Source organism: Mirounga leonina, unplaced genomic scaffold (assembly GCF_011800145.1).
Source record: "Mirounga leonina isolate KUSES-001 unplaced genomic scaffold, KU_Mleo_1.0 Mir_104, whole genome shotgun sequence".
Lineage (NCBI taxonomy): Eukaryota > Metazoa > Chordata > Mammalia > Carnivora > Phocidae > Mirounga > Mirounga leonina.
Genome location: NW_023270231.1, coordinates 6,214,784 through 6,232,953, shown reverse-complemented (window position 1 = coordinate 6,232,953; position 18,170 = coordinate 6,214,784). Strand labels below are relative to the sequence as shown.

Sequence of the window (18,170 nt, the reverse complement as noted above, 5' to 3'; positions counted from 1 at the left end):
CTAAAGAAGCTGGTTGTTGGTTTCCTTGGAACTTTGCCCTAAACCCAAAACAAAATGAGCATCAAGGCTAACAGCAACAAAAGCTGGCTTTTTTTCTTTTACTACAAAGAACAAGGAAGTATTGGTTAATGCCGCCTAATTGGCTGCTATAAAATCTGTGGCTTTAGGGTGGGGATAATACCCTTAGGAAAGTGGTCAGTTGTAAGCCAGGGTTTGAGTACTGGCAGATAGAAAATGAAATGCCCCCCACCCCCACCCCGCCCCACCCTGGTATGTAAGAAGCCAAGATTTGAGCAGAGAGTCTTTGTTTAGAAGTGCCACTTACAAAAGGTTTTCCAGAACCATCAGACCAAAGAATATCTTCCTAATCATAAAATTTGCATTGGGGCCACTAGGCTCCTCCAGATGGCACCACCACTTCCTTCTGTAGGCATGGCCTCTCCCACCTGTCTGGAAAGAATGCAATAGAGAAAAGTAAAGGAGGTGTCTTTGGCCCTCTGCCTCCTTTCCTTAGTCTTGGTCTTCCTTCCTTTCTTTGAAAGAGATATGTGCAGCACTTCGTCTGCTCCAGACTGGTGAGGACAGCCCACAGATACAAACTCCCACTCAAAAGTTAGATAAGAGTCCTGATTTAATTAGCCAAGCACTCAAAATCTTTTTGGAAGTAATGTGACGACACAGGGCAGGAACAGATGAAGCCTGTATCAGCTGCGCTTCCCTTAACTTCCAGGGTACCCGAGGGGCTTCCCTTAACTTCCAGCGTACCCGAGGGTGGTACCCAGCTGCAGTGACCCTGTTTGCATGGGGTGGGGTCTTGCAAGATCTGGAAAACTCCCTTATTGCTAGGCCACTTAGTTTCTTTCCTTGGGGCTTCTGTCCCTTTTGGGAAAAGCTTATCTTAACAACCCACGTGCTTCTATTTAAGCAAATATTTGTTAACATTGGGTTCTCCCAGTTCCTGAATGAGAGGCAGCGTCCTCTAGGTCACAACCTCAGCCTGGGCAAAATCATCACTCTCCTAAACCATAGGTCAGCCTCCAGCTCCCCAGCAACCAGGAAAATTTGTTTTCACGATAGTGATATAGCCACATAATTAAGCGGTAGAAAGTAACTAAAGGTCAAATGATAAAAAATAAGTCTCCTTCCCTCCTCTTCTATTCCCCACAACCCCAGTGACAACCATTATTTGAATTTTCTTGTTTATGACCCAGACACCTATATAGGAGCATACGAGTGTGGTATACATATGAGCACATCCTTTACTGCAAATATTAGCATGCCCTGCACGTTGTTGTGGACTTTGTTTTTTCTTTTTACCTAGTGAATCTGAGGGAATATTTCATAGATGTAGACAGATATTCAATGGAGAGCTGCCTCATCTTTTCTTTTTAATGGCTGTTAGAATTCGTTGGATGTTTGAGCCATTGTCTTTATACATGTGTATTTTTCTATAGTATTCATTCTACATAATTGCTAAATTGTGTGTATCTTTTTTATTTTGATTGATACTTCCCAAGAGGTTGTATTAGTTCAGACACTCACCAACAACAAATAGAAGGATCTGCTTCTGTCCACTTCTGCCAATTCTGTGTATCTATTTCTTTGGAATAGCCTGTCGTTTATTGTCAAACATCGAGTAAGCATCCACAATATGGCATATACTGTTCTAAACACTGGGATATAAGGTTTAATAGGGCCTTGTCCCTGATAAACCCAAAAGAGAGGAGAGAAGACCACCAGTGCCAATAGAACACTCCTCTTGGTGCTGAGGGCAGAGGTGCTGTAGGAGCCCAGAAGAGGTGCACCTGCATCAGATGAGGCCTCAAGAGGGCTGCCTGGAAGGGTTAGCACCTGAGCTGAATTTGAGACAAAATTAAAAGCTAACCAGAGCAAAGAGAAGACCATCTAGTGGGGAGAGGTGAGAAATGCAAGTGACATGAAAAACGGGTTTTGAGGAGCAGCTGGAATAAAAGATGGAGGTTGGAGAGAGGTTGAGGAGATGGAGGCCTGGGAAGAACCAAGTCACAAAGATTTTTCTTCCAGGCTAGGCACCAGGGTTCCTGTTGAATTCCACTGCTGGCTCTGTGGATTCCTAATAGCAGCAAACTGCTATACCCAGTGAGTGATAGTTGTCAATGTGAACTTGAGTGAGTTATCATTAAAACTGAGAAGAGAGTAGCAGACTAGAGGTTGGCCTGCTTTCCCTAGCCTTCAGGGTGGGACACACCTCAGCCATATAGCACACAGTGGCTGTATAAATTATCACTACTCAAACTGGGGTCCTGGGACCAGCACTATGAGCATACTTGGGAACTTGTAGAAATGCAGATGCTCAGGCCCCACTTCCAACTCGCTGAATGAGCATCTGAGTTTAAACAAGATGCCCAGTTAACTTGTGTGCATGTTAAAGTTTGGAAAGTGCTGGCATTGTTTTTAAGGGTTCAGGTGTTGGTATCAGGAGGAAAACCTGGATCCAAGACCCATTCTTTTTATTGATTTTGTGACCTTGGACACGTTATTTAAAGTCAGTGAGTCTCATTTATCTCATAATTAAAATGGGAGAATAATAGTAGCTATTTCAATGCTGTCATGACTAAATGATATACATGAACACACTTAGCAAAGCACCTGACTTTGTTGTAAGTTGTCAATAAATGTAATCTAATGATAATAATAGGATCCTTGAGGGTAGAGTGTGAGGTCCAAGATCACCTTCGTCAAAGAAGGTTTGTATGAGATTTACGTGTTCTGCAGCAGAAAGAAATCCAACCAGTTGGGTGCCTGGCTGCCACAAAGCTCTAATCTGAACAACCTGGTAACCCACAATTTAATATTTATTTTCCTTCAGAGAAATAGACTAGCTAAAGGGCCCAGAGGTGGGTGGGGGCATTGCTTTCTCTAAGTGTCCTAAGTACCAAGTTCCTAAATGTTAATGGGCCAGACAGGAAACCAGTGAGCTGTGGGCAAAGGGAACCATGAAGAACCTTGCCCTGTGGAATCAGTCTGTGGTGACTGGATAAAGCTTAACTGACATCTGCTGCTGACACCTGCAGGCTGGGCCTGCAGCCAGTGCCAGAGAGAAGTAGGCCCTTTGCAGAGATTCTTTTTTTATTTTTTTTTTAATGCATTGCTGTATGATTGGGTTGAAATATACTAATGAAGAAGTTTTTGTTTTGTTTTGTTTTTTCTAATTTAATTTTATTATGTTATGTGAATCACCATACAGTACATCATTAGTTTTTGATGTAGTGTTCCATGATTCATTGTTTTCGTATAACACCCAGTGCTCCATGCAATCAATATGTGCCCTCCTTAATACCCACCAACGGGCTAATCCAACCCCCTATCCCCCACCCCTCTAAAACCCTCAGTTTGTTTCTCAGAGTCCATAGTCTCTCTTGGTTCGTCTCCCTCTCTGATTTCCCCCCCTTCATTTTTCCCTTCCTTCTCCTAATGTCCTCCATGCTATTCCTTATGTTTCACAAATAAGTGAAACCATATGATAATTGACTTTCTCTACCTGACTTATTTCACTTAGCATAATCTTCTCCAGTCTCATCCATGTTGATGTAAAAGTTGGGTATTCATCCTTTCTGTTGGCTGAGTAACATTCCACTGTATATATGGACTACATCTTCTTTATCCATTCGTCTGTTGAAGGGCATCTCGGCTCTTTCCACAGGTTGGCTATTGTGGACATTGCTGCTATGAACATTGGGGTGCATATGGCCCTTCTTTTCACTACATCTGTGTCTTTGGGGTAAATACCCAGTAGTGCAAGTGCTGGGTCATAGGGTAACTATTTTTAATTTTTTGAGGAAAGAAATTAAAGTTTTTCCAAAGTGGCTGTACCAACTTGCATCCCCACCAACAGTGTAAGAGGGTTCCCCTTTCTCCACAACCTCTCCAACATTAGTTGTTTCTTGCCTTGTCAATTTTTGCCATTCTAGCTGTGTAAGGTGGTATCTCAATGTGGTTTTGATTCGAATTTCCCTGATGGCTAATGATGATGAACATTTTTTCATGTCTGTTAGCCATTTGTATGTCTTCTTTGGAGAAGTATCTGTTCATATCTTCTGCCCATTTTTTATTTGTTTTTTGGGTGTTGATTTTGAGAAATTCTTTATAGATCTTGGATATCAGCCCTTTGTCTTGTAGTGTCATTTGCAAAAATCTTCTCCCATTCTGTGGGTTGCCTCTTTGTTTTGTTGACTGTTTCTTTTGCTGTGCAGAAGATTTTTATCTTGATGAAATCCCAAAAGTTCATTTTTGCTTTTGTTTCACTAGCTTTTGGAGATGTATCTTGAAAGAAGTTGCTGTGGCCGATGTCAAAGAGGTTATTGCCTATGTTCTCCTCTAGGATTTTGATGGATTCCTGTCTCACATTGAGGTCTTTCATCCACTCTGAGTTTATCTTTGTGTATAGTGTAAGAGAATGGTTGAGTTTCATTCTTCAGTATATAGCTGTCCAATTTTCACAGTACAGTTTATTGAAGAGACCGTCTTTTTTCCATTGCATGTTTTTTCCTGCTTTGTCAAAGATTATTTGACCATAGACTTGAGGGTCCATATCTGGGTTCTCATTCTGTTCCATTGGTCTATATGTCTGTTTTTGTGCCAGTACCATGCTGTCTTGGTGATCACTGCTTTGTAATATAGCTTGAAATCAGGCAACATGATACCCCCAGCTTTGTTTTTCTTTTTCAACATTTCCTTGGAGATTCAGGGTCTTTTCTGATTCCATACAAATTTTAGGATTGTTTGTTCCAGCACTTTGAAAAACACCATTGGAATTTTGATCAGGATGGCGTTGAAGGTATAGATTGCTCTGGGCAGCATAGACATTTTAACAAAGTTTATTCTTCTGATCCATGAGCATGGAATGTTTTTCCATCTTTTTGTGTCTTCTTCAATTTCTTTCATGAGTGTTCTGTAGTTCCTAGAGTATAGATCCTTTACCTCTTTGGTTAGGTTTACTCCGAGGTATCTTATGGTTTTCGGTGCTATTGTAAGTGGAATCGATTCTCTAATTTCTCTTTCTAGAGTTGCATTGTTAGTATATAAGAAAGCAACTGATTTCTGTGCATTGATTTTGTATCCTGCCACATTACTGAATTACTGTATGAGTTCTAATAATTTGGGGGTGGAGTCTTTTGGGTTTTCCACATGAAGTATCATGTCATCTGCAAAGAGAGAGAGTTTGACTTCTTCTTTGCCAATTTGAATACCTTTTATTTCTTTTTGTTGTCTGATTGCTGTTGCTAGGACTTCTAGTACTATGTTGAACAATAATGGTGAGAGTGGGCATCCTTGTCATGTTCCTGATCTTAAGGGAAAGGCTCTCAGCTTTTCCCCATTAAGGATGATATTTGCTGTGGGTTTTTCATAGATGGATTTTATGAACTTGAGGAATGTTCCCTCTATCCCTATACTCTGAAGAGTTTTAATCAGGAAAGGATGTTGTATTTTGTCAAATGCTTTTTCTGCATCAATTGAGAGGACCATATGGTTCTTCTCTCTCCTCTTATTAATGTGTTCTATCACACTGATTGATTTGCGAATGTTGAACCACCTTCCATCCTAGGGATAAATCCCACTTGGTCATGGTGGATGATCCTTTTAATGTATTGTTAGATCCTATTAGTTGAGAATTTTGGAATCCATATTCATCAGGAATATCAGTCTGAAATTCTCCTTTTTGACGGGGCCTTTGCCTGGTTTGGGGATCAAGGTAACGCTGGCCTCATAGAATGAGTCTGGAAGCTCTCCTTCTTTTCTATTTTTTGAAACAGCTTCAGGAGAATAGATATTATTTCTTCTATGAATGTTTGGTAGAATTCCCAAGGGAATCCATCAGGCCCTGGACTCTTATTTTCTGGGAGGTTTTTGACCACTGCTTCATTCTCCTTACTGGTTATTGGCCTATTCAGGTTGTCAATTTCTTCCTGTTTCAGTCTTGGGAGTTTATAGGTTTCCAGGGAGGCATCCATTTCATCCAGGTTGCTCAGTTTATTGGCATATAGTTGCTGATAATAATTTCTAATACTTATTTCTATTTTCTTGGTGTTAGTCATAGTCTCTCCCCTTTCATTCATAATTTTATTAATTTGGGTCCTTTCTCTTTTCTTTTGGATAAGTCTGGCCAGTGGTTTATTGATCTTATTAATTCTTTCAAAGAACCAGCTTCTAGTTTCGTTGATCTGATCTACTGTATTTCTGGTTTCTAAATCATTGTTCTCTGCTCTAATCTTAATTATTTATCTTCTAATGCATGGCTTAGGCATCATTTGTTGATTTTTGTCTAGTTCTTTAAGGTGTAAAGTTAGTTGGTGAATTTGGGATTTTTCTATTTTTTTGAGTGAGGCTTGGATGGCTATATATTTCCCCCTTAGGACCACCTTTGCAGTATCCCATAGGTTTTGGACCAATGTGTTTTCGTTCTCATTGGTTTCCATGAATTGTTTAAGATGTTCTTTGATTTCCTGGTTGACCCAAACATTCTTGAGCAGAGTGGCCTTTAGCTTCCAAGTGTTTGAATTCCTTCCAAATTTTTTCTTGTGATTGAGTTCCAGTTTCAAAGAACTGTGGTCTGAGAATATGCAGGGAATAATCTCAGTCTTTTGGTATCAGTTGAGACCTGATTTGTGACCCAGTATGTGGTCTATTCTGGAGAAATTTCCATGGGCACTCAAGAAGAATGAGTATTCTGTTGTTTTAGGGCAGAATATTCTATATATCTATGAGGTCCATCTGGTCCAGTGTGTCATTCAAAGCTCTTGTTTGTTGATTTTCTGCTTAGATGATCTGTCTATTGCTGAGAGTGGAGTATTGAGGTCTCCTACAATTAACGTATTATTATCAATATGACTCTTTATTTTGGTTAACAGTTGGCTTATGTAGTTGGCTGCTCCCATGTTGGGGGCGTAGATATTTACAATTGTTAGATCTTCTTGTTGGATAGACCCTTTAAGAATGATATAGTGCCTTTCTGTGTCTCTAACTACATCTAGCTTAAAATCTAATTTGTCTGATAAGAATTGCTACCCCAGCTTTCTTTTGAGGTCTTTGAAGATGGATCTCCATCCCTTCACTTTCAGTCTGGATGTATTTTTAGGTTCAAAATGAGTCTCTTGTAGACAGCATATGGATGGGTCCTGTCTTTTTATCCAATCTGCAACCCTGTGCCATTTTATGGGAGCATTTAGGCCATTCATGTTGAGACTGATTATTGAAAGATATGAATTTATTGTCATCATGTTGCCTGTGAAGTCCTTGTTTCTATAGATTGTCCCTGTAAATTTCTGTTCTATATCATTCTTGGGATCTTTCTCCTTTTAGAGAACCCCCCTTAATATTTCTTGCAGGGCCAGCTTAGTGGTCACATATTCTTTCAGTTTCTGCCAGTCCTGAAAGCTCTGCATCTCTCCATCCATTCCAAATGACAGCCTTGCCTCGAAGTATTCTTGGTTGCATGTTCTTCTCATTTAGTACCCTGAATATGTCTTGCCAGCCCTTTCTGGCTTGCCAGGTCTCTGGATAGGTCCGACATTATTCTGATGTTCCTCCCTCAGTACATAAGGAATCTCTTCCCCCTAACTGCACTTAAGATGGTTTCCTTGGTTCTAAGATTTGCGAGTTTTACTATTACATGCTGAGACATTGGCCTGTTTTCCTTGATCTTGGGAGGGTCCTCTCTGCCTCTAGGACTCAAATGTTTGCTTTGTTTCCGAGATTAGGGAAGTTCTCAGCTATGATTTGCTCAAATATATCTTCTAGCCCTCTGTCTCTCTCCACCCTCTCAGGGATCCCAATAATTATGATATTGGAACATTTCATGGTGTCACTTATTTCTCTAATTTTGTTTTCATGGATTTTAAGCTGTTTCTCCCAGGCCTCCTCATTTTCCTTCTTTTCTATCAGTTTTTCTTCTAGATCACTAATTCATTCTTCTGCCTCGTTTACCCTAGCTGTTAGAGTATCTAAATTAGTTTGGATCTTATTGATAACATTTTTAAGTTCTCCCAGTTCAGCTTTCATTTCTGCCCTTAGAGACTCTATGTTGCCATTAATCGATTTCTCCATTCTAGCTATCATCTTCATAACTGTTACCCTGAAGTCCATTTCCAACATCTTGGTTATATCTGTATCCATTTGTAAATCTGTGGCAGAAGTTACAGTCACTGAGTCTTTCCTATTTTGGGGGTTCCTCTTCTTAGTCATTCTGTTAAGGGGTGGTTGAGGGAGTGTACAGAGTCCAAATTATTGACCACAACCCAAGCAAGATGCACCCATTCTATAGGGAGCTAGGATTGTTGGCCTCTTGTTCTCCCAGCCTGTCTTCTGGGGAAGGGGCCTGCCAGGATGTTACTCAGGCAACCCTGTTTGGGCAGAGTTGCCCTGCCCCCTGTGGGGGGGATGCACTCAGTGAAAACTGGTTTTTTAGGGCTTTTGTTCTCTGGCAGCTTTCCCTGGAGGCTTTCCCCATCTCTTCCAGAGTCAGAGCAGAAGAGACCATTTCCAACCCTGTGCCTCAGAGCAGAGAGATCACAGTCTGTTCGTCAGTGAGCTCTCCAGGCCACACTATCTCCATTTCTGTCTGTGCTGCTTAAAACTTCAGCGTCCTGGGTTGTGTGCCCCTCAGCAGCACTCCCAGTCCTCGCCTCCAGGTTGGGGCATGTCTCTGCCCTTTGTGCTTCTAAAACCGCCAGCCACCCCCAATTCGCACCCGTGGCTCCGCCACTCCAGGTTTCAGTCCAGGGGGCTACCCTAAAGTCCTTTCCCCACCGCTACCGATCTGCAAGTCTGTGCCCGGCCCCCGGCGTGGGAGGCTTTCATTCACCGACGGTGTAGGATCCCCATGGCTGGGCTCCCTCCCCCTTCCGTTTATCTTCCAATATCTGCCTGCAGAATCATGGCTCCCTGCTTTATACCTCAAAACCAACTGCTTGTGATATTCTGCTTGTAGAAATCCAGATCTATCTTCTTACATCTCAGGCTGATTTTGTGGGTGTTCAGAGTGGTCTGGTAGATATCCAGCTCAATTCAGGGACCAGGAATAGGGTCCCCTACTCCTCCACCATCTTTTCCCTTCTACCTCTAAAGAGTTCTAACAAAGAGATCCCATGAGTTAATCAGTGGTGGGGTAGCTCAAAAGTAAACAAAAGTTTGTGTGCTTGCAGTCTGCCAGGCACTGGGGACATATCATTGACTGTCTCTGTCCTTGTGGCACTCATAGACTAAAGGGTAAATGAACAAGAAATGAATAACTATTAAATCATTTTAACATAGTCACCATTTGGAAATACATAATGCATAGCTTGGAGCAAAGCAGTATGTTATCAGAAGCTGGGAGTCAGCTGGTGTGAAAACTGCCTTAGTTCTGACCCTATTTCACTGTGCAGTCTTGAGTAGTTCACTTCCCACCTCTCTGACATTCAGTTTTATCATCAGGAAAATGGGAGATTTGGCTTTGATTACCTCCAAGCTTGTTTGCAGCTCTGTGTATCTGTGGTAAGGGTTAAAAGCATCCCATTCATGTATACCCCCAGCCCCAAATGAAATCTTTTTCCTGAAAAGAGAAGATTCCCATAATCCCTTTTATAATCTCTGAGACTATCTGCTGAGTCCTAAGGATTAGATATACAACCTATTAGTTTTGCTTGGGATGCGAAACACTAAAGATGCTGGCTGTCAGCAAGTATCAAAGGCTACTTCCTTCTCGTGGAGGATCTTGCCTGGCACAGAGGTTAAGAGCATGAATTCTAGTTGGATTATTTCAAATCAAGTAAAGGAGTCTCTTTCACTTACTGTGTGATCTTGGGAAAAACACTTAATCTCCTTGGGCAGCAGTTTCCTCATCTGATACATGGGTAACCAGGAGAATAATCATACTCAACACATAATGTTGCTGTGGAGCCACAATGAGATAATGAATGTACCCAGAATGTAAGAAGTACTATGTGAATAAGAACTATCATTACTACCTTAAGAAAAGAGCTCAGAGCCCCTTGAGTGATGATGGTACACTGATAACAGGCAGTAGGTGGAGCCCGGAATCTGGCTAGGGGAGTTTGCCAAGGAGCATTAATAAGGGAACACTGCTACTTTACCATGACCATGGAAAGGAAAGGAAAACTTTAGACTTGCAATCATAGGGTCTGACATCTGATTCTGGCTTTATGCTGACTCACTGAGTGACAATGGTTAAGTCAGCCCATCTTTCTGCGTTTCAGTTAAGTTGGGACTGTGAGAAGTCAGTGAGATCACATAAATTACATTGCTTGGAAAAGTAGGAAGAGCTTTTTCAATGTGAACTCCTGCTAAGAAGACTGCTTTCAAAGGCAAAGATGTTAGATAGTGCATGCTCCCTTCCTAGGCTTTCTGAAAATAGTGACACCATATGGTATGGATGGCTCACCATTGCTTATCACAAGGCAGTGAGGAGAAATGCAGACTTGATGCAGTTTTACTAGCACTCTTCCTTTTAATAAGTACTTTTTTCTGGATGTTGTCTTCCTAAGATGGTATGAACCAGAGGAAGTGTAGTGTTGACTCTTGGAGAGCACTCCAAATGAAGGCTAGAACACTGCTCCAGTCCATTTCCCTTCACCTCCCTGTGCTGTTGGAAAGCTGAACTCTCATCCCTGCAGGCATCAAGCAGCTCCCTGGGGTGTCTGAGTTTCCTCTCCTGTGCTCTTACCTGTGCCAGCAGCCCCAGGGAGAATAGAGTCTGACTTCTGGAGTCACTGAATTTGGTAATCAGAGAAGACACAGTCTGAGGACTCTTACCTCCACAGGGTTTTGTTTCTTTTTTTTTTTGGTCTCAATTTGGGTTCTTATTTGTAAAACCTGCTAGCTCATTGGCACTCAGTCTTCACCCTGCACAAATTAATCAAGATTCCTTCAGTTCATCCTTTTCAACCATTGACTGTCTTTCTTCTACACTTTAACCTGTAAACTATGAACACTGATAGAAATGGTTTTGTGTGGAAATTTCTTTGCACAGTGGCTTTTGTCATATCTGTTAAGAGCCAATGTTTGTTGAGCTTCTACTTCAAACAAAGCAATAATTGGGGCTATAGAATGTATAGCTTTGTGGAACATGCAGTCTCTATCTCTGAGGCTCCTACCTTATCTCTAGAGAAATTCAACATGGATACAAGAAAATTGAATTTAAAATATAGGTCAATATGTGGTGAATTCCAAAGGGATGGTACAAATGGCAGTTTCTACAAGAATGTGAAAATTTGGAAATTCATGAGTCAGATCCAGCCCACAGATTTTTCTTTTTAAAAAAATGAGTTCTCACATCATCTCTCTTTATCTTGAAAAAATCAATAGATTTGGCAAACTGGACTAGCACCAGAGCACCTCACTAGCAGAACAGTTGCCACCTTTTAGGCAGGGTAGGACTTGCCAGGTCTCACAGCCCCTACGATCTCACAGTGTCCTCATCTGTACCTTGGCCCACTACCCTCATTCACCTTATCCACCTGACTGCTGTGGACATTATGAGTTCAAGAACATGTTGTTGTGGCTCAGAAGACTGTGAACTCATTTTGGGCTGGATAAGATCTCATGGATATATGGAACTTCTCATGGCTACTGAAGTCTAGGTAGGATTTTGGTAGACAGGAGAGGGCTTTTTAAACAAGGTATGATCAGAGGCATTAAAAATGAGTATACATCCAGGAGGCAGCAAACAAACCAGCAGGCTGAGCAGAGGGTCTGCACAGAGAAGCAGTGGGAGTAAAGAGTGGGAATGCAGACTATGGTAGAATTTAGATGGCAGACTGAACTGACTATGCTAACAATGAAGATCTCCTGAAGGTTTTCAAGCTCAAGAATGCCTTGAGGGAAATGATGTTTTAGAAAGATGCATGGCTAATACATATGAAGGGTTAGAAAGAAAAGAGAGGAGAGGCAGCAACATCACTTCAGAGGCTGATGCAGAAATCCAGATTTGAGGACTAGAGGTCTGTGCCTGGCTGAAAGCTTCAGCATTGAAGGGTAAATTGCACGGAGCAACTGTGAGGGAAGGGCTGCCAGAGTCTATAACTGATGGACACGCAAGGTTGAGGGAAAGGGAGGAATCAGTTAAGAATGCATTGACCAGGCCTGTGGGAGGAGGAGATGTGCTGGAAGCATGACTTCAGGAAAGACTGTATCATCCTTTCCCCAGGTGTGCAAAGAATCTGCTGGAGGGGCTTCCTCCCCAGTCCCTTCAGGAAAGATTCTCATCCAGGCCTTTCTTTCTCAGGAAAAAGATGTGACTCCAGATAAAAATCTACTGCCCAAAGTGCGAGATGCTGCCCTGTGGCTGGAGACCTTGTCAGACACCAAACCTGCCAAATCTTCCCCCTCCACCACCTCCTCCATTGCTGACTTCTTCCTTGCCCTAACCATCTGCAACTCTGTCATGGTCTCCACAACCACAGAGCCCAGGCAGAGGGTAAGGATCACCGAGGATGGGTGGTGGGATGGATGGGAGGAGAGCTAGGGCAAGGGGTGAAGCCCTGAACAGAGAGATAAGACACTTGAGCCCTAGTCACAGTATCACCATTCTATCACTGTAAGACTTTATTTCTTATTTTGTCTGGGCCTCAGTTTCCTCATTTTTTAAATAAAATGGAAGAAGTTATATATGAGCTTTCTATGTAGCTTTCAAATTCTGTATCTGTCTGTCTGTCTGTATGGTAGATATTAAGAGTTAATATTTACTAAGCACTTGTTATGTGTCAGGCTCCATGCTAAACACATCACCTGCATTACCATTTAATCACAACCCCAAAACCCTAGGAGTTATGTCCTTGGATTTCACAAGTGAAGACACAGTGGCTCAGAGAGTTTCAGCAACTTAACAAAGGATATATGGTTAACACACAGCAGAACCATCTGTACAACTCCATAATAATATCATGTTATACTGGTCTCTACTTTTATGTGAGGGCAAAATAATAATAATAATTAACACCATGGGTGAAGTTCTGCCAATTTAGAAACAATGCAGCTGGATGGCCATTTATAGAAGTTTATACTCTGAATTGTTTTTCAGTACTAAAGATAGATTGATCTTCAATTATCTACAAACTCTCACCCAAGCTTCCTTATGAGTGACTGATGAGAATAATTGAGTGTTATAAGTGGTGGCTATGAAATCAGGAAAAAGAAGGTTCACCCAGGTACAAAACCAGAGGCTCCCATTATTATACCTTGATCCGAAACCACTCTGAACAGTCATTCCAGCCACTGAAAATTTACCAAGCTATCAAAAAAATTTTTAGGGAGCTTTGGGAAGTAGGAAACGTTATCTGAGAAATTAACTCTATTTTCAAGAAAGGAAGAAGTACATTTTGGGAAGGACAGCATCCAACTTCAATTTTCAAATTAATGGGGATACATTAGCTGGCAGGTAGCTCAGGAGTTCAATCTCTGGAGCCAGGCAGCCCCAGATTTGAGTGCAGCTCTATTACCTGCACTGGGGGTCATGGCCAATTTATTTAACCTCTTTGTGCCTTGGTTTCCTCATCCAGAAGTTAGGATAACATAGCATCCCCCAAAGTTGCTAGGGAGGGTAAGATAAGATGCTGAATGCAAGGATAAAGCAAATAAACCATGGTAAGGACCCAGATGATGTGAACCCTTAATATGGGTCTGGCTTTTGTCTCCTTTTTTTCCTTTGTCCATGACCAGAGCAGGATGGTAAAATTGAGCATTACCAATCCCTAGAATGTCAGGGCTGGAAAGAACTATCTAGCCTAATTCCTTCATGCTATAGGTAAGTGAGCTGAGGCTCACAGAGGAGAGAAGACTTGTCCATAATCACTGAAACCCCTTTATTACAAAATGACCTTCATATTCTTCCATAAAACAGCTTGATATTTTTTCCAACACTGAGAGTTAATGTTCCACTTCCCTCCTTTGACGACAAGGTCACCATGCCACCTTCGACCAAGGCTCTGGGGACGTCCCTGGAGAAGATTCAGCAGCTCTTCCACAGATTGAAGCTTTTGAACCTCAGCCAGTCATTCTCATCTACTGCGCCCTCTGACACTGACCTAGGGGAGAGTTTGGGGGCCAATATGCCTACCACAGACTCAGAAGAGAGAGATGATTCCTCTGTGTACAGTGGAGGCTACTCCACTGACGGTGGCTATAGGAGCAGCACATGGGACCAGGGCAACATCCAGGGGTCTGGATTGGATGCTTCCTTGGAGGAGGTGGTGGAGGCCTCAGCTCTATGCCTCGCAAGCCCTGAGCTCTATTATGAGGCTGAGAGCCCTGATGAGGCAGCCCTGGTGCATGCTGCCCATGCCTACAGCTTCACACTGATGTCCCGGACACCTGAGCAGGTGACTGTGCGCTTGCCCCAGGGCACCTGCCTCACCTTCGATGTCCTCTGCACCCTGGGCTTTGACTCTGTCAGGAAAAGAATGTCCGTGGTTGTGAGGGACCCACTGACGGGTGAGATCATCATCTACACCAAGGGCGCAGACTCGGTAATCATGGACCTGCTAGAAGACCCAGCGTGTGGTGAGTCCCACCTCACCAGGGCTCTAGGAAGAGGGTTCCTTGGTTTAAGAGGCAGCACAGAACAGTAATAAGGAGCTTGAGTTATAGTGTCACCTGGTTCCGGCAGATCCTAATTTGAACAGAGGCAACAGATGCTTTCTTCAAAGCAGGTTCATGCTGCATTCTGCATCTCCTTGCCCTGGATAATTACAGTGCTCATGAGCTTATTAAAGACTTAGGACAGTCTTACACTGGAGAAACCTCTTTAACTTTATCCCAATTTCTGGTTTTTAAACTCATTTAAACACAGATTATCCATATACAATTTTTTTTCTACTATGACACTCATTAACATACCCTAGAACATACTGTAGTCCTAACCCTTAGTTTTGGAGAGAAGCCAGCTGAACCCAGAAAGGGACGTGACTTAAGAGACATACATAGCTGACCAGTGGTAAATCCTATGCCCAGGTATCATGAATCCCAGTTCAGAGCTTTTTCCATGCCACCAGAATTCTGTACCAGGCTCAGTTTTCTCTGGGAAGCCTCAGGTGTCCCTCTTTATCATCCTTTTCCCCAGCTCCCCCAAATGGATTTTCATAAACTTGAGCCAAGCCAGAAAAATGTTCCAAAGTCCCTACATATCAGTGTCCAATTTTGGAGCAGCATGAATTAGTGTGCAGCCATTTCCTAACAAGAAGAAGACAGTTACGGGGCTATGATTCTCCCAGGATAGTAGATTCCAGCCAAGCTTTAGAATTGCCCAGGCAGCCCTGTGCCTCCTGTATTATCAGCTGTGGATCAAAGCCAAGAGGTTCATGGGGATTGATGAGTGTTTAGAATGGGAAGAGAACCAATTCGGTCTCTTCATCCCCAGACTCTGGCAGACAAGTGAGTTCGGTGTTTCTGAGTCAAGGGAACCATGGCACTCTATCCCTGGGCAACAGCCATCAAAGCTCCCTTGGAGATGTTTTGGTTTTGTTTTTTGTTTTGTTTTGTTCCTCACCTGATTCCAAAATGGATTAGAGATGCTTCCAATAAAAGATGCATACACAATATTACTATAAGAATTGAGAATCAAAGCTTTGAAAAGGAGAGAAGAAAATAACCCTAGGTGTAATATATTTACAGTGTTTGAACTTTCAATTTGACCCTGAGGTTCCTGGTAGCCTGAGCAAAAAAGCAACTCCAAGGCACACAGGTAGAAGGCAAAAGGGACTCATCTCAGGGAGGTTAATGTCTTTGAAAATAAAATATTGTAGACAGTGCTCAATGAGACAATAGTGCTCAATAAGCACAAAGAGTGTGCTTAATGCACCAGGGAAAAAGTAGTATCTGGAAAATGAGATAATCTTTAAAAGGATTTTTATATTGCATAGAAACAGCCTTGGAATAGCATCATGGGAAAAATCAGAGATTTGTTGGACTTCCTTATATTTATTTTACTGTAAGGAATTGTATGTTTAATTTTGCATTATATGGAGGGAATAGATGAGGTGCACAAAACCTGCTTGCTACCTAGGGCCTCTAGAAGATTGCAATCCAGCCCTGGTAAAGAAGGATTTGGAAGCCTTTTCCCAACTCAGCTTTACACAGTGCCACATCTGATCAGTGATATCTGTGACATCTTAAGTAAAGGAGGTAGGGATGGCATCAATCCTGCCCCATACCCACCAACCCAGGTTGAAAAATTCTTTTTATCTGATAGATAAAAGTACTGGATTTTCAGGAGAAAAAGATAAAAGAAAACACATCAGACTTCATAAAGGGAACTTTGAGCAACAGGATGAAATATTTTTTCATGCTAGATTTATAGGAAATGCAAAAAATACTTTTTCTAGGGCCAATTTCCTATTATAGAAAGAAAGCCTAACTCAAAAAACCCAATGTGATGAAGAACTTAGCAATGAGATTCAGATCTATGGCTATCTTGAGTTGGTATAAAGACTGAAGTAGATGACAGAGGGGATCATGGACTTAGCAACAGTTGATCATCCAGGGCTAAACTAGCTACATGGAAAACACCTGAGGTAACAACAAAGATTCAGCCTTCTGTCCCCTGATTCAGCAGGGCTTCAACTGGACCTGGGAACCTCTATTATTTGTGTAAGTTCCCAGGTGATTCTGATACAAACACATATTTGGGAACAATACCTAAGACAACCCACCATCCCTAAATAGGACTTTTCTCAGCCAGGCTTTTGATGATCAGATATAGAAAGCAGAGAATTTAATGATTCCTGGAGTTATCATGGGACATCATGGGACATCATGACAACCAAGAGAGATCTTCTGTATTTCTGGGGTGGGCTATAAGGGGATTCTTCCTCACTCTTTCCGAGTGTTATAAACAAGGATCCCCAAGCATTTGTACATGACCTCATGGGAAACAATAACTATTTGACAGTAACTGACATGGATGTGGAAAAGAAGATGAGGAAAATCCGAGCCAGGACCCAGAAGCATCTAGACTTGTATGCAAGAGATGGCCTTCGAACACTGTGCATCGCTAAGAAGGTAAAAATAAATTCCTTCTTTAGTTGCTATAAGGCCTCAACCCTGAATCCATCTTTTCTATTTCTTTTTAGAAGACCCTTAATATTGGTTGTTTTAATATTTCAAAATTAGGGCGCCTGGGTGGCTCAGTTGGTTAAGCGACTGCCTTCAGCTCAGGTCATGATCCTGGAGTCCCAGGATCGAGTCCCGCATTGGGCTCCCTGCTCAGCAGGGAGTCTGCTTCTCCCTCTGACCCTCCTCCCTCTCATGCTCTCTGTCTCTCATTCTCTCTCTCTCTCAAATAAATAAATAAATAAAATCTTAAAAAAATATATATTTTTTCAAAATTAGCCATTCTGACTCACCACAAAGACCCAGGATTGTGACAATTATGCTGCAGCAGAACTCTGAATGGCAAGGTTCCATATCAGTGTGGCTTTGTTGTTCCCTGTTTTTCATTATATATACATATAATTGGTAACCCATAACTCATAAAATAATTTTTAAAGTCATAATTTTACCCTCAAAGTAGCCTTTTTAAATTTTGCAGTATTTGCCTAGATTTGACATTTGGGAGATACTATGTGCTCACATAAAAATCTAGATTTCTAGTTTCTCTTAAAAATTGAGAGGATCTGATGAACCAGGTCTCCATTCTTGAATAGCAGCTAATAGCTCAAGCCTTGTAGTAGCTGATCACTTTGATGAAGGGTATATTCTCCTATGTTCTGCAATTGGTTACAGCCCCTATCTTCCCCATTGCCTTGCCCTTGGCCCAGCTATAGTCATGTAATTACCCACCTCTCACCCTACAGACCTTTGACTTTGCAGACCCTGAAAGGGAGGCAGGCAAAGAGATATGAATCCCAGAGTAGGGGCATCTAATAAGGCACCCAAAATCAGATAGGGGAGCTACGATGACATGCATTTCTAGATGACTAAAAGTGGTTTCTTCTCTATAAATCCCCAGCGCTCTTCATCTCTTTTATGATGCTTAGTGCAACAAAGTTTAAGAGCACCCACTTTAAATTCAGACCTACCTGGGTACAAGTCCCAATCTCACCACTTACCTGTTTTGTAACCTTGGGAAAGTTTCTTCACCTTCTGTGAGTTTGGGATTTTCTTATCTGTAAAATGGCACTAATGCTCCCTACCTCATAGAG

The 18,170-nt window shown here is 42.0% G+C and overlaps 1 protein-coding gene across 1 annotated transcript in view; it reads left to right on the top strand.

The window, feature by feature from the left end:
• Nucleotides 1-18,170, top strand: part of ATP10B (ATPase phospholipid transporting 10B (putative)) — a 113,636-nt gene that overhangs the window by 53,032 nt on the left and 42,434 nt on the right. Inside the window, exons 10-12 of the mRNA XM_035013732.1 lie at nucleotides 12,260-12,451; nucleotides 13,932-14,532; nucleotides 16,919-17,028. Of these exons, the coding sequence (XP_034869623.1) occupies nucleotides 12,260-12,451; nucleotides 13,932-14,532; nucleotides 16,919-17,028 (903 nt within the window). The remainder of the gene's footprint in view (nucleotides 1-12,259; nucleotides 12,452-13,931; nucleotides 14,533-16,918; nucleotides 17,029-18,170) is intronic.